The sequence below is a fragment of the Perissodus microlepis genome, chromosome 22, assembly GCF_051167445.1.
Source record: "Perissodus microlepis isolate ML-2025 ecotype Zambia chromosome 22, ASM5116744v1, whole genome shotgun sequence".
Taxonomy (NCBI): Eukaryota; Metazoa; Chordata; class Actinopteri; order Cichliformes; family Cichlidae; genus Perissodus; species Perissodus microlepis.
In genome coordinates, this window is record NC_140481.1 from 33,600,263 (window position 1) to 33,618,670 (window position 18,408).

Consider the following 18,408-nt stretch of genomic DNA (forward strand, 5'->3'; position numbering starts at 1 on the left):
CAGCGCAGAATCACTGCTTTCACAAACTGTTCAAAAGTTATAGTAATTTTAAAAAGTGTTGTAAAAACCTTCGGCCAGCAGCGTGTTAAGTAAGGGAATTGCCTTAGCATGGTTAAACCACCATGGTTAAACACAGGACAGAGGAAGGTACGAACTCTAGCGAGGGTGATGAGGGTTTCATCTTAAACATTATACCAACTAAGTCATTAAGTGTAATTGGATAATGAGGAAAGGGAGGGACCTAAGGAGGATATCAACCCATCGCCTTGCAGTGTTGGGAAGGTTACTTTTAAAATGTATTCCACTACAGATTACAGATTACATGCCCCAAAATATATTTTGCAACGTATTCCGTTACGTTACTCAATGAGAGTAACGTATCCTGATTACTTTGGATTACTTAATATATTATCATGCTTGTTTACAACTACATGAATGTCCTATTGCTGTGTGATTTATTACTGTTACTGAAGGTTACTCTCCACACCAACACCAGCTAGATGTTTAAATCTTAATATAAATGAGTAACAGCAGGTGGACATTAGGTAAGGCTGCACTTTTTGCAGTGATCTCGTATAGAAAACTATTCCACACGTATATAAAGCAGGTCCGCGGCTCCGAACCGTAGTACAGGGACCTCTGGCTAATACGTCGGGTTCGTGTCGGCTCGTAGCTGAAAACTAGCTTTACTTTGTTGTCTGGGTCACTTTGCTAGCAGAGACAGAGAGAGGCGTTGAAAGGCTGCTCCAACGGAGCTTATTGTTTCAGAGGAAAACAGGAACACAGCGTACAGTCGAGTCTTAATAGCTTACTCACAGCTGGGCTCGTCAGGCTCTCTGTTTGGCTGCAGTGGTTATTATTATATTTACATGCTTCCAGCTCCCATTTCTGCTCCGTGACAGCTCCTACTTTTCCTTTTTCTCCGTCGCTCACAGACACATCACGGGTACAGCAGTCCATCCTCCCTGCAGCACGGACTACACTGCCCATCAGGCTACGTTCTTTAGGGCGATGCCTGTAACACTCTGCCTGTTGCCTTCATATTAAATCATTTAAAACAATATCACGTCATTATGAGACGCAAGATTGGAACACGGGCATTTGAGCCTCTTAATGCGTGTTTTGTTTGGGTTTCCAACGGCGTGGAATTACCAAACATAGAGAAGGCATAGCCGAACATATGAAACAGGAAGAGACCGCCGTGTAATCCATTTATTTCAACAAAGTAACTGTATTCTGAATACCACCTTTTTAAACGGTAACTGTAACGGATACAGTTACTCATATTTTGTATTTTAAATACGTAACGGCGGCACATGTACTCCGTTACTCCCCAACACTGTCGCCTTGTTAACAAAATGCTTAACATGACATTAACATGACTTTACAGTCAGAGGCCGTCAGTGTACGCGGAGGTGGTGGAGGAAATGGTTTCAAATAACACCCGGGACTATTTTTATTATCAGACTGTTAAAATAAATGAATCTTTCACTGCCTCATTGTAAGAAAGTAGTTCTTTATTCTTTATGGAGAATCAGACTCATGTCCCTCCACAGCTGTTCTGCTAAAATCAACATGAATGTTGATTTAAAGTTGATAAGAATCGTTTACACAGACGTGATTATCCTCGTATTCGACCAAATGTCCTCGGCAAGCTTGCAGAGAGATCAGAAGTCTTGTAAACAGCTCCTTAAAACAAGATCCTGACGAGTTCTAACTTGAACCTAACTCACAAGGAAACTATGATGGAGGACTTAGGACAATAGCATTGCCAAAGCAGCAGTATTCAACTCAGCCAAAATTAAAGAAAGGAAAAAAAATTAGAAGAAGAAGTGAAAGAGCTCAGAGCAAAAAACACACAGCTCGAAAGAAAAGCCATACAATTGGAAATGAAAGTGGCAGAACAAGAACGATATAAAATGAAATGGAAGGTACGACAGAACGGGCTAAAAGAAGGAAACACACCTCCGATAATCCTGGAGAAAGCCCTCCCACACTGAAGGAGAAAATGGACTCCACTCTGTACATCGTCTGGGTCCCGCATCGTTAATCATCCCGACAGACCATCATGCAGTTTACCGGAAGGCGAACTCTGGCGTTCCATCGAAACAGCATTTGTTAGATGTTAACTAACCTCAGTACTTGGCTTGGACAGCAGCCCAGTTTAGTCGGGTCTGAATTGATTGAATTTTCCAAGCTAGTGAGTTGAGTATCTAAATCTTAATTAATCAGGATTTTGTTGTTACGCAAACGTCAGGTGTTTAACTAACGCACTTACCACTATAAAAGTGTTCGGTGCATTCCTTAAAAACATTACATCTCTTTTCCTTCTGTTAATTTAAGGGATGTAAAGAAAATGAAAGGTTTTTCCTTCAGAAACTATCAGGCAATGAAAGATTCATTGTAATAAATCTGACCCCACTCACAATAACAGACACCAATCTTTCAGTTCCACAGCCATCGGTAAAGCTCGAGATTCTCTACACAGGACTGCAGTTCATTCCTAAATGATGTGGCCAATCATATTCCTAAAATAGACAAGAACTTCAAAGACATCTGTGAAGATCAAATAACAGTTGCAACACTTTGTAATGTGAGTTGTTTTCAGTGGGTGAGACGAGGAGGCAGAAACAGGACAGTCACAAACTCACGGCCACACTGGCACAGCACACCTTGAATAAACACAGTCATCACCAGCCTTACGAGGCTGCCGTCTTACAGGAAGCCAGCAGCGTTCACACAACCTGTCTGTTGCTTTGAGTGAGGGAGGTAAAGATATGAGGTCCATGTGTGCCAGCACGCTTCTCCCACACTCTGCTGAGGCCACGGGCGCGCACTGGTGACATCACTAAACATTAGCTTGTCTTAAAGAGACACCACACTATTGCGACTGTTACATATTGATGCAGTGATTGGACATCTTTGTCCTAACAAAGCCCCGGGTTGGATGGTCCCACGGAAGATTTCTACAAACATTTCTGGGAACACATCAAAGGACTTTTACATCGAGTGTGTTTAGAAATCTTTCAGACTTGCACTCTGCCGCCCACAATGAGACGAGGAGTTATCGTCTCTTTGCAGATTTTAACCAAGCCTTTGATTCAGTGGAGCATTCAGTACTTGAACACGGTGGTTTTGGAGTTCAATTCAGAAACTTAATTTGGCTTGTATCAGAATATCAGCAGTTGTGACAGTGCTATCAATCAAATAAACTTCAACTTTATTTGGAGAAATAAACCTCATTGCATGAAAAAAGCCAGTTTAATCAAAGATACAAAGATGGAGGTTTGAAACGGACTTCCACAGCATTAACGGGACCTTAAAAATAAACTGGCTAAAATCCAAACACAATGATTCATCCTGGTAATTATTTATTCAGTAAAATCAGTGGCCTAAACTTTCTTCTTATCACACACTTTGATGTTAACAAGCTTCCCTTCTATCTGTCAGAATTCCACCAACAAATACTGTCACATTGGAAGCAATTATAGGTCCGTAACACAATATTATGGAATAACAGATATGTTCTATATATCACAGAAAATCCTTGTTTTACAAAGACGTGTTTAAGAGAAATATACACTTTATAACTGATCTAACGGAGATTAATGCTGACTTATTGGATTATAATCAATTCTGTACTACACACAATTTAATCTCTCAAAATCAGATTTCACCAAATTACACACAGCACTACCCAAAGACTTACAACCCATAGTGCCACAATTCAAGAACGTCTCATTCAGACAAGAACTGTAACAACAGCTTGATAAGAAGTTGTCTTACAGGTAAATTATTCCCCAGAAGAAAAAGGAGGAACCACATCCTACACAAATTTGATGAAAAACTAACTCTGAACAGTGTCTCTAAAACTGTCTGTAAAACAAAAGAAACACATTTGATGACATTTATAAAGAATTACTTAGACTATGATTTTATACTGATGATACACACCACAGTGAAAGCACAGAGCATTCACGTGTCGCTTGTTGTTTTATAAAAACATTCTGGCTTGGTGTTAAGATAACCTTTAGAAGATAATCTTTATTAGTCCCACACGTGAGAAATTTGTTGTGTCACAGCAGAAAGTGGACAGTACAAAGTTACAGTAGCAAAAATTAATAAAAACACTGGAATAGGATAAGATAATAAGAGTAGAATAAAATACTATACACTACGAATAAGATACTATATACAACAGAATAAAATATAATGTTGTCAGAAAAAATGGATGAAACCAACGATGTCTTCAGTCCCTCTCACTTTCTCCAGAGATAACATAACATTTGGCCAACTTTTACAAAATAAGAAGGAAGAACTACATTAGAATGTTATTTTAATGTATAAATGTAATGTACAAATGCAGATTTACAAAAACATCCCTGAGGTTTGTTACTTTCTTAAACAAATTCAAACTATATAATAATAATAATGGATTGCATTTATATAGCGCTTGTCAAGGCACCCAAAGCGCTTTACAATTCCACTATTCATCCACACACACATTCACACACTGGTGGAGGCAGCTACAGTTGCAGCCACAGCTGCCCTGGGGCAGACTGACAGAAGCCAGGCTGCCATACGGCGCCATCGGCCCCTCTGGCCAACACCAGTAGGCGGCAGGTGAAGTGTCTTGCCCAAGGACACAACAACCAAGAGACGGACAGAGCCGGGGATCGAACCGGCGACCTTCCGGTTACAAAATGAGCTTCCCAACCCCCTGAATTATGGATAATTGAAACATTGGTGTTCATCTGAACAACAAACTGGACTGGACTCATAGCTCAGACGCCCTCTACAGGAAAGGGCAGAGCAGGCTGTACCTGCTGCGGAGACTCAGGTCATTTGGAGTGGAGGGCCCACTCCTGAAGACCTTCTATGACACTGTGGTGGCCTCAGCCATCTTCTATGGTGTGGCCTCTGGACCCAGTGGAGGTGGTGAGTGACAGGAGAATGGTGGCTAAGCTGTCATCCCTGTTGGACAACATCTCCCACCCCATGCAGGAGACTCTGACAGCACTGAGCAGCTCCTTCAGTGGGAGACTGCAGCACCCACGGTGTGGGACGGAGAGATTTCGCAGGTCTTTCCTCCCCACTGCTGTCAGACTCCACAATAAAGACTTTTGCAGCTGATCAAACACACAAACCCACACATGTGCAATAAGACTGCTATATGTGCAATTCTTGTGCAATTCTTCTTCTGACGAAGTTGTATTTTTGTATTTTCCTACTCAGTTGTATATATTATTCTATTCTATTTTATTCTATTGTATATATTATTCTATTCTATTTTATTCTATTGTATATAGTATTCTATTCTATTTTATTCTATTGTATATAGTATTTTATTTTATTTTATTGTATTTTATTGCATTCCAGTGTTTTCTAATTTCTGCTACATAACTTTGCACTTTTGCTGTAACAAAACAAATTTCCCACCTGTGGGACTAATAAAGGTCATCTTATCTTATCTTATAATATATTTACCCTGTGTTGTTTGTTTTTATTTATCTAAAAGGCAGCATTTCACTCAACTTTCCATCTTAGACATGTGTACACATCTATGTCACTGTCAACATTCATTATCTCTGTTTTATGTGGTTATATTGTTGAATAAGGTGAGGGAGTGAAGGTGAGACCGGACGTGACGTATACCGAGTAGAAGTTGCTCTATCAGGAGGGTACGACGCGAGTTGAAGCTGTGAAAACGTCACATTTTGTTTGTAACGTTTTATTTTCTTCATGTTTCTGATTGGCCGAACCCGACAGCGCGTGCCCGCGGGCTGAGAGGTGAGTGCGCCGCTGTGGCTGTGAATGCTGCCCCGCTCAGAGACCAAAAAGGACATAAAGTTAAAAAAGTCGCGTTTGGTTGTCAGTGCCAGCTAGCTCATGCTAAGCTAACGCGGTGTGTAACATCTGTACGGTTCGTGTTGAAGCGGCTTCCCCCTCCGCTCGGAGTTCCGCTTGTTTGGTTTCTCTGCGTTTCTTTCCGGGCCCTCACGAGCTGCTGCGCGTGAACATTAATGACAATTTTACGACAGAAAAAGTTCACAGCTAGCCAGTTGGCTAACAGGCAGCCTAGGCTGCTGAAGCTTAGCGGATGTGGACGGATGGTGGGCGGGACCTATGAACCTGGCGGAGAGGAATGTAAACAGGTAGCACGCGCGTTCACCTGCCAGCGTCAGCGTTCTCCGCGGATCCGCGCCGGACCCGGTAAGCTGACCGGTTTTCGGGAGGGGGGGAGGAGGGCACGGGCCCGGATGTCGGGGTTAACCGGCGGCTCCGCAAGACCGGGGTCAGCTGAGGCTGCCACCCGTGTGTGTGCGAGCGTAGGTCACCGCTGAACTCTTCTCACCTAATTGAGGAGCATCATGGGAAACAACTTTCCTTCACGTCGATCTTGGGAGTGAACGCGCGCCCCCCCCGGAACAGGTCACCTGTAAGGCTCGGAGCTCAGGTGTACAGCAGCGGTCCAGGTGTCGGTCTGCGTTCTCAGCCACACCCCTGCTTCTCTCACGGTCACAGCTGTACCCCACAGCTTGGGTGGAGCTGCTTCCGTTCAAACAGCTGAGGGTGGATGTGCAGTGTTGACCGTCAAGTGGAGAGTGTGCAGGTGTTTATCAGAGTTTACACCTGTGAGGCACACACAATGTTTCTGTGATGTCACAGATCTAAGAAATTAGTGGATGGAGGTGACGCTGCACCGTCACTCGGAATCCATCTTTAAATCAGCCTCATGGCTGCACGCAGCTCTGAGCTAACTCCACAACACAGACACACACACACACACACACACGTGTGTGTTTGCTGACTTCTTCTTCTGTGTTTCCTCCTCAGGTGTGACTGATGTCAGAGGGCTGTGCTGCGTCTCTTCTCTGCTCAGATTTTCTGCAGCCATGGTTGCTCTCAGGTAGACCGGTGTGTCTGTTTTCCAACACCCTTGGCAGGCGGCGGGCAGGTGATCGTTCTCTCGTGACGGTCTCCTGGCGGCCATGTTGGAGCGCCTCCTGCTGTCTTAAAGCCACCCGATGCTGAGGTCGAGTTTCTCTCGTGACCACGTCCGTCTAAGTCATCTCTCTCCACGTGTTGTCATACGGAGCCGTGCCTGTGAAGCCGTCAGCTGATCATGGAGGAGTCCAGGGAGCAGCCTGCCGCCATCGCTGACCTGGAGATGAAATGCGGATCAGAGGAGCCCACTGTCAGCTCACAGACTTTCTCCAAAGAATGCACCTTAAGCGTGACACCAGCGCACCTCAGAGCTGACATCCCCAACACAAGTGGCGGCACCGCTGACAGCCCTGCGCTCGCCAAGGTCCCGATGGAGGAGGAGGAAGAGGCCACACCCACGCCGCCAGAATCATCGCCAAGTCCATCATCTGAAAACATGACTCTAACAATCGCCACCACCACAGAGGAACCCACGGAGGCTGGGGCAGGACCAGGTAGAGGAGGAGACATGGGTGAAGGGCGGGGCCTAAGATGCCCAGAGGATCCCTCATGGTGCTTCTATTGTCCGCAGGTCTGGACGTGGAGGAAAGCTCCTCGGTGGCGACAGCGGGTGGCTCAGACGACCAGCTGGAGTCCACGGACTCGGCGTCATTCTCCATCCCCAGCTTGGAGCTGTCGGATGGGGTCGTGACAACAGGAAACTCCCTGGACGTGGAGGACGGCCTGTCGTCGTCGTACTCGGCGCTGGGTGCGGAGGGCTGCTCGCCATCCACCGAGGTCCCGAGTCTGCAGGACGAGGCGGCGCTGGAAGCTGCCGGTGAGGCGTCCATGTTACTGAAACTGTCCTCAGCCTGGTGCCTGACTGCACTTCTTCTTCTCTGGGTTTATTTTGGGATGACACCTTAGTACTCCAAATAAATGTAACTTTGTTTAGCTGAGTGTGACTGCTGTTCTCCCCCTCTCCACAGGGGGTGCTGCTGCTCCTCCTGCTGCGGCACCGGAGCCTGGGCCCTCCATGCCAGCGTATTACCTGGTGAAGTGGATCACCTGGAAGGAGAAGAAGACACCCATCATCACCCAGAGTGAGAACGGACCCTGCCCCCTGCTGGCCATCATGAACACGCTGTTCCTGCGCTGGAAGGTGAGAATCACCATCATTTAAAGGGCGGAGCGGCAGGTGGATGTTCATCTCCACCCAGCTGCAGCACACAAATCTAAAGACAACAAGTTGCACTACGCAGGTACGCAAACACCTGCCTGAGAACCTTCAGGAAGTCAGGGCAGGTGCTTCCTGTCTGCGTCGTCATGGTAACATAAGAACCTGGAGGTGCATGTTACGTGTTCCAGCTGTTTGGAAGGGCAGGGCTCAGAGCTCCCAGGTTCCAGTCGGTCTGAGCTCGTTGTTGTCATCGCGGTTTGTCCTCCATTTTTACGCAAACGCTCAGACTTGCGCCGAAGACCGGGAAAGGTTCAAGTCAGATTTCTAGCAGCTGAAAGGTGGCTTTGGTTCCCAGGGAAGCTGGCCTCATTAGAAGGCATGGGAGAACCATTTCCTAGTAGTTCAGGTCCTTGAAATTGTTTTTACTGCACAAAAGGACGCGAACGCGATGCTAAAGTTCAAGCACAAGCTCAGCTCTGTGCCCACATCTGCACAGAGAGCATGCTAACGCTAAGCTAGTCAGACAATATGCTAACGCTAAGCCTGCCAAGAACAAGAGTGATGCTAAAGCTCAGTGTATGCAGACCAGAGCCTAGCAGCTAGCGCCTGAACTTCAACAGGTAACAAACTGTCACATCATCCTGGTGCAACATCTGCGAGGAGCTCGTGCTGGTACTGTGACAGCAGGCGTGGGACGTAATAAGAATTTAGCAATTCTGATTCCATTATCAATAGAATCTATACTTATTGATCAGATTCGTTATCGAGTCTCAACAAATAAACATGTGGCCCACAGCATGAAATTAATCTGCATGATGGTCTTAGATGTGCTGCTTAGTGATGATGGTCACCCTCAAAGCGGAGAATCGATAACGAATCTGATCAGTAAGTATAGATTCTACCGATAATGGATAGTTCCCATGCGCGCTGTCACAGTACCAGGATGAGCTCCTCGAAGATGTTGGACCGGGCTGTTGTGACGGGTCGCCCCGAAGACGGCGGTGGCGGCATTAAATCACAAAGCCTTTGACTTTTCGTTGGAAGGGTGTGTCTGCGGCGCTGCAGTGCTTTTGACGTGGTTCAGCACACACTCCTGGAGCTGAAATTGGTTCTCAATGCTGAAAAGACAAAGCTAATGTTGTTTTCAAACATGAAGAGATTTCCTCAAACTGTCCCTTTGGTGTCCACTCTTGAGGGAAACCTCATAGAAGTGGTGCATACGTATAAATATCTTGGCTTTTTAATTGATGATTCTTTGACCTTTAAATCTCACATAGACAATCTTGTGAAAAAACTCAAACTAAAATTGGGATTTTTCTTTCGAAACAAATTTTGCTTTTCTTTTGAGACAAAAAAGCGTCTTGTAAATGCCACATTTTTATCTGTTTTAGATTATGGTGATCTGCTGTACATGAATGCTTCCGCCCAGTGTCTTCATAAGATTGACTCAGTATATCATGCCTCTTTACGGTTTATTACAAACTGTAGGGCCTTGACCCATTGTAGTGATCTGTACGCTCGAGTGGGATGGCCTTCGTTGTCCTCCAGGAGGTTTGTTCACTGGTGCATCTTTATTTATAAGGCCCTGCTTGGACAAATGCCCACCTACATTTGCGATCTGCTCACACAGAGAAGTACTGTTTCTTACAGCCTGCGTTCAAGCGATCTTTTCTTGCTCAATGTTCCATTTGTCAGAACTGAACTGGGAAAGAGGGCTTTTATTTATGCTGCCCCTTTCACATGGAACATGATGCAAAAAGACTGGAAGATAGCAGATCTTATTTCATTAAATGCTTTTAAGTCCAGATTGAGAGAGCCAGAGAAAAATGTTTTTAAAATGTAATTGTTATTTATAATATGTATGTAACTTTGTAATTTCAACATGTTGTCGCCTCTTGGCCAGGACTCCCTTGAAAAAGAGGTTTTTAATCTCAATGGGACTTTTCCTGGTTAAATAAAGGTTTAAATAAAAAAAAATAAAAAATGAAGCTCTTATAAGTGTTCTCTCAGACTTCCCGTGCTTGGTGGGGTCTACACCTGGACGCATCTAGAATAGTCAATAACGCTCACAGCGCCCCCTAGTGGCAACAGGAAGTTAACTGTTAGAACCATGTGGTGTACGTGAATCTGGTGCTGTGGGCTCACCGGTGCTTCGCCTGTGGCGGCCGCTGGCCTCAGGTGGTTGTGCAGCTAATGAGACACTTTGGATGAACCGTTATGTAGACCGTGGTTTCAGATGTTCCTCCGAGAACCAATCAGAGCACTCTAAAATGATGTAACTGTGCAGACGTCTGTGTCGTCGTAAACAGCTTTGATCTTTTTTAGTGAGGGACAGAAGAGGAGACACGGGCGCTCACGTTTGATAAAGTTTATAAATGAACTGACCTGTAACTGTGTGTGTGTGTGTGTGTGCGTGTGTGTGTGCGTGTGTGTGTGTGTGTGTGTGCCGCAGGCCAAGCTTCCTGCTCAGACTGAGGTGGTCACCACCGAGGACCTGATGGCTCACCTGGGTAAGAGCGACTGTGGGTAATGTATCAAACGTATCGATGATGAAATTAAACGTGCCGGGTAGCATGAGCAGGAGGCGGGGCGCTCGCTCGTAAACGTGGAGGGTCCACGTTAAGTAGACGATGAGTTCGCTCCTGGCACAGCTGTCGAGAATGAAACTGTCCGCGGAGGCCACATGGTACACGGTCTGCAACACGTCGGGTTAAACCAGGATTCTCACCTGTGAGTGTTTGAGCTGGTCAGGTCGTGGCGGGCTGTCCTACTGACGATGTTCCTGTGTGTGCGTTGTTCAGGAGAGTGTGTGCTGTCCGTCACTCCCAGACAGAAGGCCGACGGCATGGAGCTCAACTTCCAGCAGGTACCAAGGAAGCACACGGACATGCTGGTTCTGGATCTCAGCGTCCCATACACGCTTTCAATTAGCACGCCGTTTTGGGGAGGAGACCATAACATGGGCGTGTGTGTTTGCAGAACATGAGCGACGCCATGGCGGTCCTCCCGAAGCTGTCTACGGGGCTGGACGTCAACGTGCGTTTCACCGGCGTCACGGACTTTGAATACACGCCCGAGTGCATCGTGTTCGACCTGCTGGACATCCCGCTGTACCACGGCTGGCTGGTCGACCCTCAGGTGAGTGTGTGTGAGCGTAAACGCAGGACTGTCCAGGTCCTTAACGAGGTTTTAACAATGCAAGGTCAGCGGTTTGACCCCCAACTCCTCCAGTCTGCTTGTTGAAGTACTCTTGAGCAAGGGATCAAACCCCGGAGTTTCTCCCGAACCTGTGTGAGCTCTGGATAAAATGCTCTGTATGATGAAGCATGTGATTGGCTCGTTCAGCCAATCCCCATGGGTACCGTCAGCTGATTGGCTGATAGAGCTGCAGATGAAGCAAGAACATTAATAAAATGTTCTGACATTAAATTATCAACACAAGAGACAGAAAGATATTAGGATGTTTAGAAAACAGAATATTTATAGAATGAAAGAAAATATGAACAAATGAAGGAAAGTATTAATAAACTGTCTGGAAAAAGTGTTACGCCCTCAGCTGGGCCTCCTCCGCCTGTGTGGGCGTGTCCTAGCGTCTTCATGCCTTAGGTGACAGCTGACTGCTTCTATCAGTAACTGAACTAAAAGAGACGGACGAGCCGCTATCAACATTTAAAGAAGCAGAACAAAACTCAAGCGTTGGTCAGTAAACTGAAAAGTAAGTCAAAAAGGGATTAGTGACCAAACACAGTCCTCTCCACCAAGCAGGAGCAAACAATCACAAAACACAGCTCACTACCTGCAACCACTAACATGGCTCTCTGGCACCAGAGCTCACCTGAAATACTTTTAATTGCTGAAAGGAGTGAGCTGTTCAAAAGGTGGCAGCTGAGGCAGGAGAGACGGTAGGACACGCCCACACAGGCAACGCTTGGGCCGTAACAAAAGTCAAGTTATCCAGTAAGAATGAAGGATGTGCGTAACTAATAGTCAGTGTTGGTCGGTGCCAGACTTACTGGTTGTTTAACCTAGTTGTTAAAATGTTAATTGATTCCTGATGCTGGTAAAATATCATCTTAAATGTTATGCAGCTATCTGCCACCAGACGGCGCATCGTTGATGACACACCTGTTAATCTCATCTCTTTGTTAGAATAAGATCGTAGTTACAAGCAGCGGTTCTCCGTCAGGAGGACGGGGTCTGCCTTAGGAGAGAGTTCAGTCGTTATGAGGGGTTCAGAGCAGAGCCACTAGTCCTCCACATCACAAGGAGGCAGCTAAGGCTGTCGCCTCCTGGGCACGGTGTTCCTGCCAGGCATGTCGTACCGGGAAGAGGCCCGGGCTTGGACCCGGGACACGTTGGAGAGATTACATCTCGGCTGGCCTGGGAACGTCTCACGTGTCCCCGGATAAGCTGGGGGTGGCGTGGAGAGGGAGGGCCCTGCTTCCCTGCTGCTGCCCCCACGACCCAACTTCAGATGAGCGGGAAAAAACGGATGTGTAATTTATTGTTTTCTTATTTTTAGATTTGAACTAGGGCTGGGCGATATGGCCTAAGATTCATATCGCGATATAATTTGAAGCATGTGCGGTAACGATATATATCACGATATATTCTTTTCTTCTGTATAACGTGTTTTCCACACTATAAGTCACACTTAAAATCCTTTAATTTCCTCAGAAATCGAGAGTGTTCCTTATGTATGAATTCTGGTTGTGCTTACTGACCTCGAACCGATTTGGGCTGCAGAAATCTGTTAAAAATGTTTTAGTACAGCTTTGGTAAGCCGCACTGCTTGATGGATCGTCAGAGCATTACGGCTGCCGTAGTGAGGAGCTTCGCGGAGTAATCTGGGTCCAAAACTCCGTCCGCTTCAGCTCCCAAAGTCAAACGAACACTGAGAGTTAAAAACTGTCTAAATTCTTTCATCTTTAATTAAATCATCAGCGTTGCTGCTTTACCAGGTGTAACAATTAAGTTTAACATCCAGGCATCCATGAAAACAGAATTTATTAAATTTAACAGAGTTAGAAGTTAACAGGAAGTTAGCTCGCTAGCTTCCACCTAAACATTTCATAGCATGTTCTGACTGAGAGATTTTTGAAGCTAATTCAAACGTACAGCTCTGCTGTCACTTCCAACATAAATGAAGACAGAAAACTAAACAGCAGTGATGTTTGCAGGGTTACTGAAGTTGAACTACCTGGTATATAATGTTGTGCTACGTGATTGCTAGCGACACAGCTATGTTAGCATAACATTAGCACAGTGAAGCTGGAGGATGAACGCCAACTTTTTTCCACTCGATAAAAGTTAACGTGAGGGATTCTGGTGGTCAGGGACAAATGCAATCGCATAGCAGGATGCTGTACACGGGGCAAACTTCAGTCAGGAGAACAACTGAGATCATTCATCCACAATATGAGGTTAGTTATTAATATACTGCAACAACATGGGAACAGAGCAGCTGCGAGAGAATTCAACATTAATGAATCAATGTTACGGAAGTGGAGGAAGCGCAGTTTTTGGCTTTCCCCATATTCCAAAAGTGCTTCATCTCTTTGCTATGACTGTCGCCCGCCATAATCTGCAAATGATAATGGTTTTAGCCGCTGCGATGCTTTCGACCAAAACAGGCGCAGCTTGATGACATCATCAACATGCGCTATCGCGGTAGAGCGGTATAGTCAAAATCTCTATCGTTGGCCAAATTTATATCGTTTCTATCGTATATCGTTTATATCGCCCACCCCTAGTTTGAACTGAAGTGGTTGTCAAGCGTGCGTCATTCATATTGCACGGAACAGTGCGACACACTTTTAGTTTAGCGGACGTTAATCTTTCATATTTGAGTAACACGTGAACATCTTTTGTAGTAACATGTTTTCATATCATAGTTAACATCAGTTTAAGTGTTTCTCTCCTTCATTGTCTGTCTGGAGTGTGACGTGTAATGTTGATGATGCTGCACAGTGAAGTGGCATGATTGCAGGTTTTTAATGTCCATGTGGGATTTTTATTTTTTGTCACATGGCGTGATCAGTCAGACTCTCTGTGGGAGCCCACAGGACAGAATGATGTAAAATTCCTGATTGTGTGTTCAGAGTCCAGAGATGGTGGCTGCTGTGGGCAAACTGAGCTACAACCAACTGGTGGAGAAAATCATTGACTACAAACACTCTGCAGAAAGCAGCCGAGTCAGTGAAGGTAACGTGTTTGTGCACAGTACCCAATATGTACACGATGGCCCGAACATAATAATTCTGCACGTCTGTGCCGGGCAGGCCTGGTGGCGGAGCAGTTTCTGGAGTCGACGGCGACTCAGCTGTCGTATCACGGCCTGTGTGAGCTCAACGCGACGGCCAGAGAGGGCGAGATCTCCGTGTTCTTCAGGAACAACCACTTCAGTACCATGATCAAACACAAGGTGGGGCTGTACACACTGCAGTACCATGATCAAACACAAGGTGGGGCTGTACACACTGCAGTACCATGATCAAACACAAGGTGGGGCTGTACACACTGCAGTACCATGATCAAACACAAGGTGGGGCTGTACACACTGCAGTACCATGATCAAACACAAGGTGGGGCTGTACACACTGCAGTACCATGATCAAACACAAGGTGGGGCTGTACACACTGCAGTACCATGATCAAACACAAGGTGGGGCTGTACACACTGCAGTACCATGATCAAACACAAGGTGGGGCTGTACACACTGCAGTACCATGATCAAACACACTGCAGTACCATGATCAAACACAAGGTGGGGCTGTACACACTGCAGTACCATGATCAAACACAAGGTGGGGCTGTACACACTGCAGTACCATGACCAGACACAAGGTGGGGCTGGTAATGCACTTGTCTCCTCTCTCAGGGGCACCTGTACCTGCTGGTGACGGATCAAGGCTTCCTGCAGGAGGAGTCTGTGGTCTGGGAGTCGCTTCATAACGTCGAGGGTGATGGAAACTTCTGCGACTCCGATTTCCGGCTGTGCCATCCTCCTCAGAGAGCTCCACCCACCCCCCACCTGCCACCCAGCGCCCAGGAGCAGCAGCGGCAAATTGACCAGGTGAGCTCACCAGGTAATATCGTTGCCACCGAGCACTTTGGCCCGTTAGCACGTCTCTGATGGGTGTTGTTGTGGGTGTCAGGACTACCTTGTGGCAGTGTCCCTGCAGCAGCAGCAGGGCGGGGCCCCAGGGCCCCTCAGTGACCTGGAGTTGGCCCGGCAGCTCCAGCAGGAGGAATATCAGCAACAGCAGCAACTCCAGCAACAGGGTTCAGTGCAGCAGGTAAGCTCACCTGGAGACAAGCCGGCAGACTGTGGGCAGCACTTGTAGGCCACTGCTATCACACCTTAATCCAAAATCAGGACACACTTGAATCATTGGTGTGGAACCGGAACCTTAAAGGGGGCATGAAACTCTGCACGTGAAGGCTTGTTTACATCACGGAGCCCAGCTCGTCGCTCTGGTAACCACCTGTCACCTGACTCAGGCTCTCCTCCACAGTCCTCATTTATAAAGTGTTGTACAAACACAACATCACAGCTAACAGCCACTTCCTGCTGCAGACACAGACAGTAAAGTGACAGTAGATCCTGGTTTAACATGAACTGACTGCTGCAGCGCTACAGTGATCCCGTCACACTGATGGTCAGCTTCACTGTCCTTTCCTCTGAGGTATCGATCCTGTCACTTGTTAGCTCAGTCTGTTAGCCAACCACGTGACGTCACGCTGCGTACTGACAGGAGAGGGCGCTGTTTTTAAAACTTTCAGCACTTATTTGTTAAACCCGGCTGAGTTACATCAGCGTCTGAGAGCAGGTGTCAGTGAGCCTTCATGCACATAGTTTCATGTCCACTTTAAAACACCTGAGTTAGCGTTCAGAAGACGAGTGTGAAATATTAGAAGAAGTAGTTCTCTGACTGCCACTTAAATGTTAGTCATCATGAAAAGGCAAAAAAAAAGATGTTTTATTGATCTCAATAATGTGATAATAATAACCGTGATATGAGGTGATTACACTGTGTTATTGTTACGGTGTTCCAGGTCAGAGGTCAGGGGGCACAGCAATCCAGGAGAAGAGACAAGGACTCAGACTGCGTCCTCCTGTAGACTCTTCAGCAACGCCGCCATCATTGTCGTCTGTCACGCCGTCGGACTCCTCTGTGTGTCTGCGGCGGGCGGGTGAGGGGTCACGTTCGATGCCAAACCTCCCAGCTTCCCCTTTGTTTCACAGGTCAAAGGTCTTTAGGACGCGCTCTTCGCCAATGTCTTTATTAACCATTAATAAATATCGGACAGCGATGAAGTGATCAGACGGAGCTGTGGCTGAAACAACGACCTATGACTCTGCAGCTGTGTTATTTCGCAGCTCCTACTCCTCTGTAGGCTTCCTGAAGTTGGCCAATCAGTAGAAAGTTTTAAAGGGGAGGGGCTAAAACGGTCCGAAACAAAATGTTTTAGCTCCTCCCCCTTTAACCCAGTGCTTGCTAACCCCGCCTCCTCCTGTGGCTGCGGTTGAAGTTCCTGAAACGAATGGAAACATGATTCCTGCCTTTCAAACTCGGACAAATTTAACTTCGTACAAACCAAACGACTGAAAGCTGCTGGCTCTGTGTAAGGATATGCCCTCTGTGACATCACAAAGATCCCAGACTAGGACAAAACAAAATGTTAAGAATGGATGTTTCCTCCAAATTATTGAAAGTAAGATGTAATTAAAGATAAACATCTGAGCGCTGTTGTGCTGTATGTATTACTGTACGCTGTAGCTGACGAGCACCTTCAGGCGACTGTTGTTGTAATTTGGCGCCGTGAAAGTTAAACCATGACATCGTGTTCCCACGACAAGGACGGAAAAATGAGGGTTTGTCTGTTTGGCCTGACCGAAGGAGCCGATGGTGATGTGACACGGCAGGCCATCATTAACCTCGAATGTGACGGCTCCGTAGCGCTGCTTTAGCTAAAAACGGGTCTTTCACTGGTGTTTCCTGGGACCAGTTTGACCAGAACCTCCTAAATATTCAGTCTGAAGTTGTGAAAGAAAAATAAGATCCTGTGATTCTCCGACTGGTTGTTTGTTTCCCTGCAGATTAAAACGAGGTCATCACGGCGTCATCGGAAACTGTCGTCACGGTTGTGACATTTGACCAAATTATGACATCAAAGTTTGGATTAAACACGTAAAAAAAACATTTTAATATCACTGAGTTTTTGTTTTTCTTTAAACATTAACCACGACTGATTTAATCACCAATAAATTTGGCTTAAAGGAACAAATGTAAACACGCGCTGAGTTTCATGTCCCACAGATTCAGGATTGAGTCACTGGTTTATTTTGTCCTCTTCACTTGCAGTGACTCAGTTTTTAAACCTGAACTAAAGTCTTGATATAAAACTTTTACCTGTAAATGATTTTGTGGCCGTCGTTCACAGTGAGTGGACGGACCACCCCAGCCGTGACGTCGTGGCTGTTTTCTGTATTTTCTCTTAAATCTGCTGTGGAAACAAACCTAAAACTCAGGAGGACGTTTGAGGTGAAAACCTGCGAACTGTTCGTCTCCGAGTTCAGACTTGGTGCAGTTTCTTCTTCAGATCAAACAAAGAATTAAGAACTTGTTTAACGCCACAACAGCGTTCCCGTCATGCCTGTCAGGGTTTTAGGCACGGACGGCAAAAAGATGGACGTACCTACTCTGACGCCACCTGCTGGTTAGTGAGATCGTCACTGCAGAACAGCAGTTCACGTAACCTCTTTGAAACCAGGCGGGTCCACATTTCAGATTTGTTCGTGTGTCATTAATCACCCATGCAGAGCTTACTCACCTCTATAGGGCCTGAAGTCTTTGCAGCTACAGCTATCGCCATCTGGTGGCCTTCAGATAGAACGCAGGCACTTTCTCTCTGGCTTATTTTTTCATACCTGGACGTCACCTCCATGTTTTTATCGTCTGTGGTATTTTATTTATTAGTTTAGTTTTCTTTGGTGTGACTGTTGGCCCGCCGCTCTGTTCAGGCTTTGTTTAATCTGCCGTCCTGTCAGATCGTCAATAAAAACTCTGAATTTGACTTCAGTTTCATGGATTTGTTCAAACATTAACATGCAGATCTCGTTTATGTTATTCTGGATCACCACAGACAATTTCAAACATTTGAACACCATCGCCTTTACAAATGATTAGTTAGTACAACACCAGCTAGTTTGCCATCTGAGTGCTACGTTGAGCTAATGCTTTTTTAAATTTATAGGAAACAAACCAGAATGCAGACAAACATTGTTATGGACGCC

General features: G+C 46.0%; 1 protein-coding gene across 3 annotated transcripts; it reads left to right on the forward strand.

Moving 5' to 3' along the window:
• The first annotated feature begins 5,659 nt into the window (after positions 1–5,659).
• mindy1 (MINDY lysine 48 deubiquitinase 1) lies at positions 5,660–18,188 on the forward strand. Of its 3 annotated transcripts, none has more exons than XM_084918766.1 (12): positions 5,660–5,790; positions 6,838–7,442; positions 7,520–7,765; positions 7,917–8,089; positions 10,560–10,617; positions 10,909–10,973; positions 11,087–11,245; positions 14,209–14,311; positions 14,389–14,531; positions 14,989–15,183; positions 15,266–15,406; positions 16,167–18,188. In XM_084918766.1, exons 2-12 carry the CDS (start codon positions 7,127–7,129, stop codon positions 16,230–16,232), a joined length of 1,665 nt encoding a protein of 554 aa, XP_084774892.1. In that variant the 5' UTR covers positions 5,660–5,790; positions 6,838–7,126; the 3' UTR covers positions 16,233–18,188. The 3 variants fall into 3 exon arrangements, with proteins under 3 accessions (XP_084774892.1, XP_084774893.1, XP_084774894.1); XM_084918767.1 differs by lacking the exon at positions 5,660–5,790 and adding an exon at positions 5,811–6,213; XM_084918768.1 differs by lacking the exon at positions 5,660–5,790 and adding an exon at positions 6,270–6,613.
• Positions 18,189–18,408: the final 220 nt, after the last annotated feature.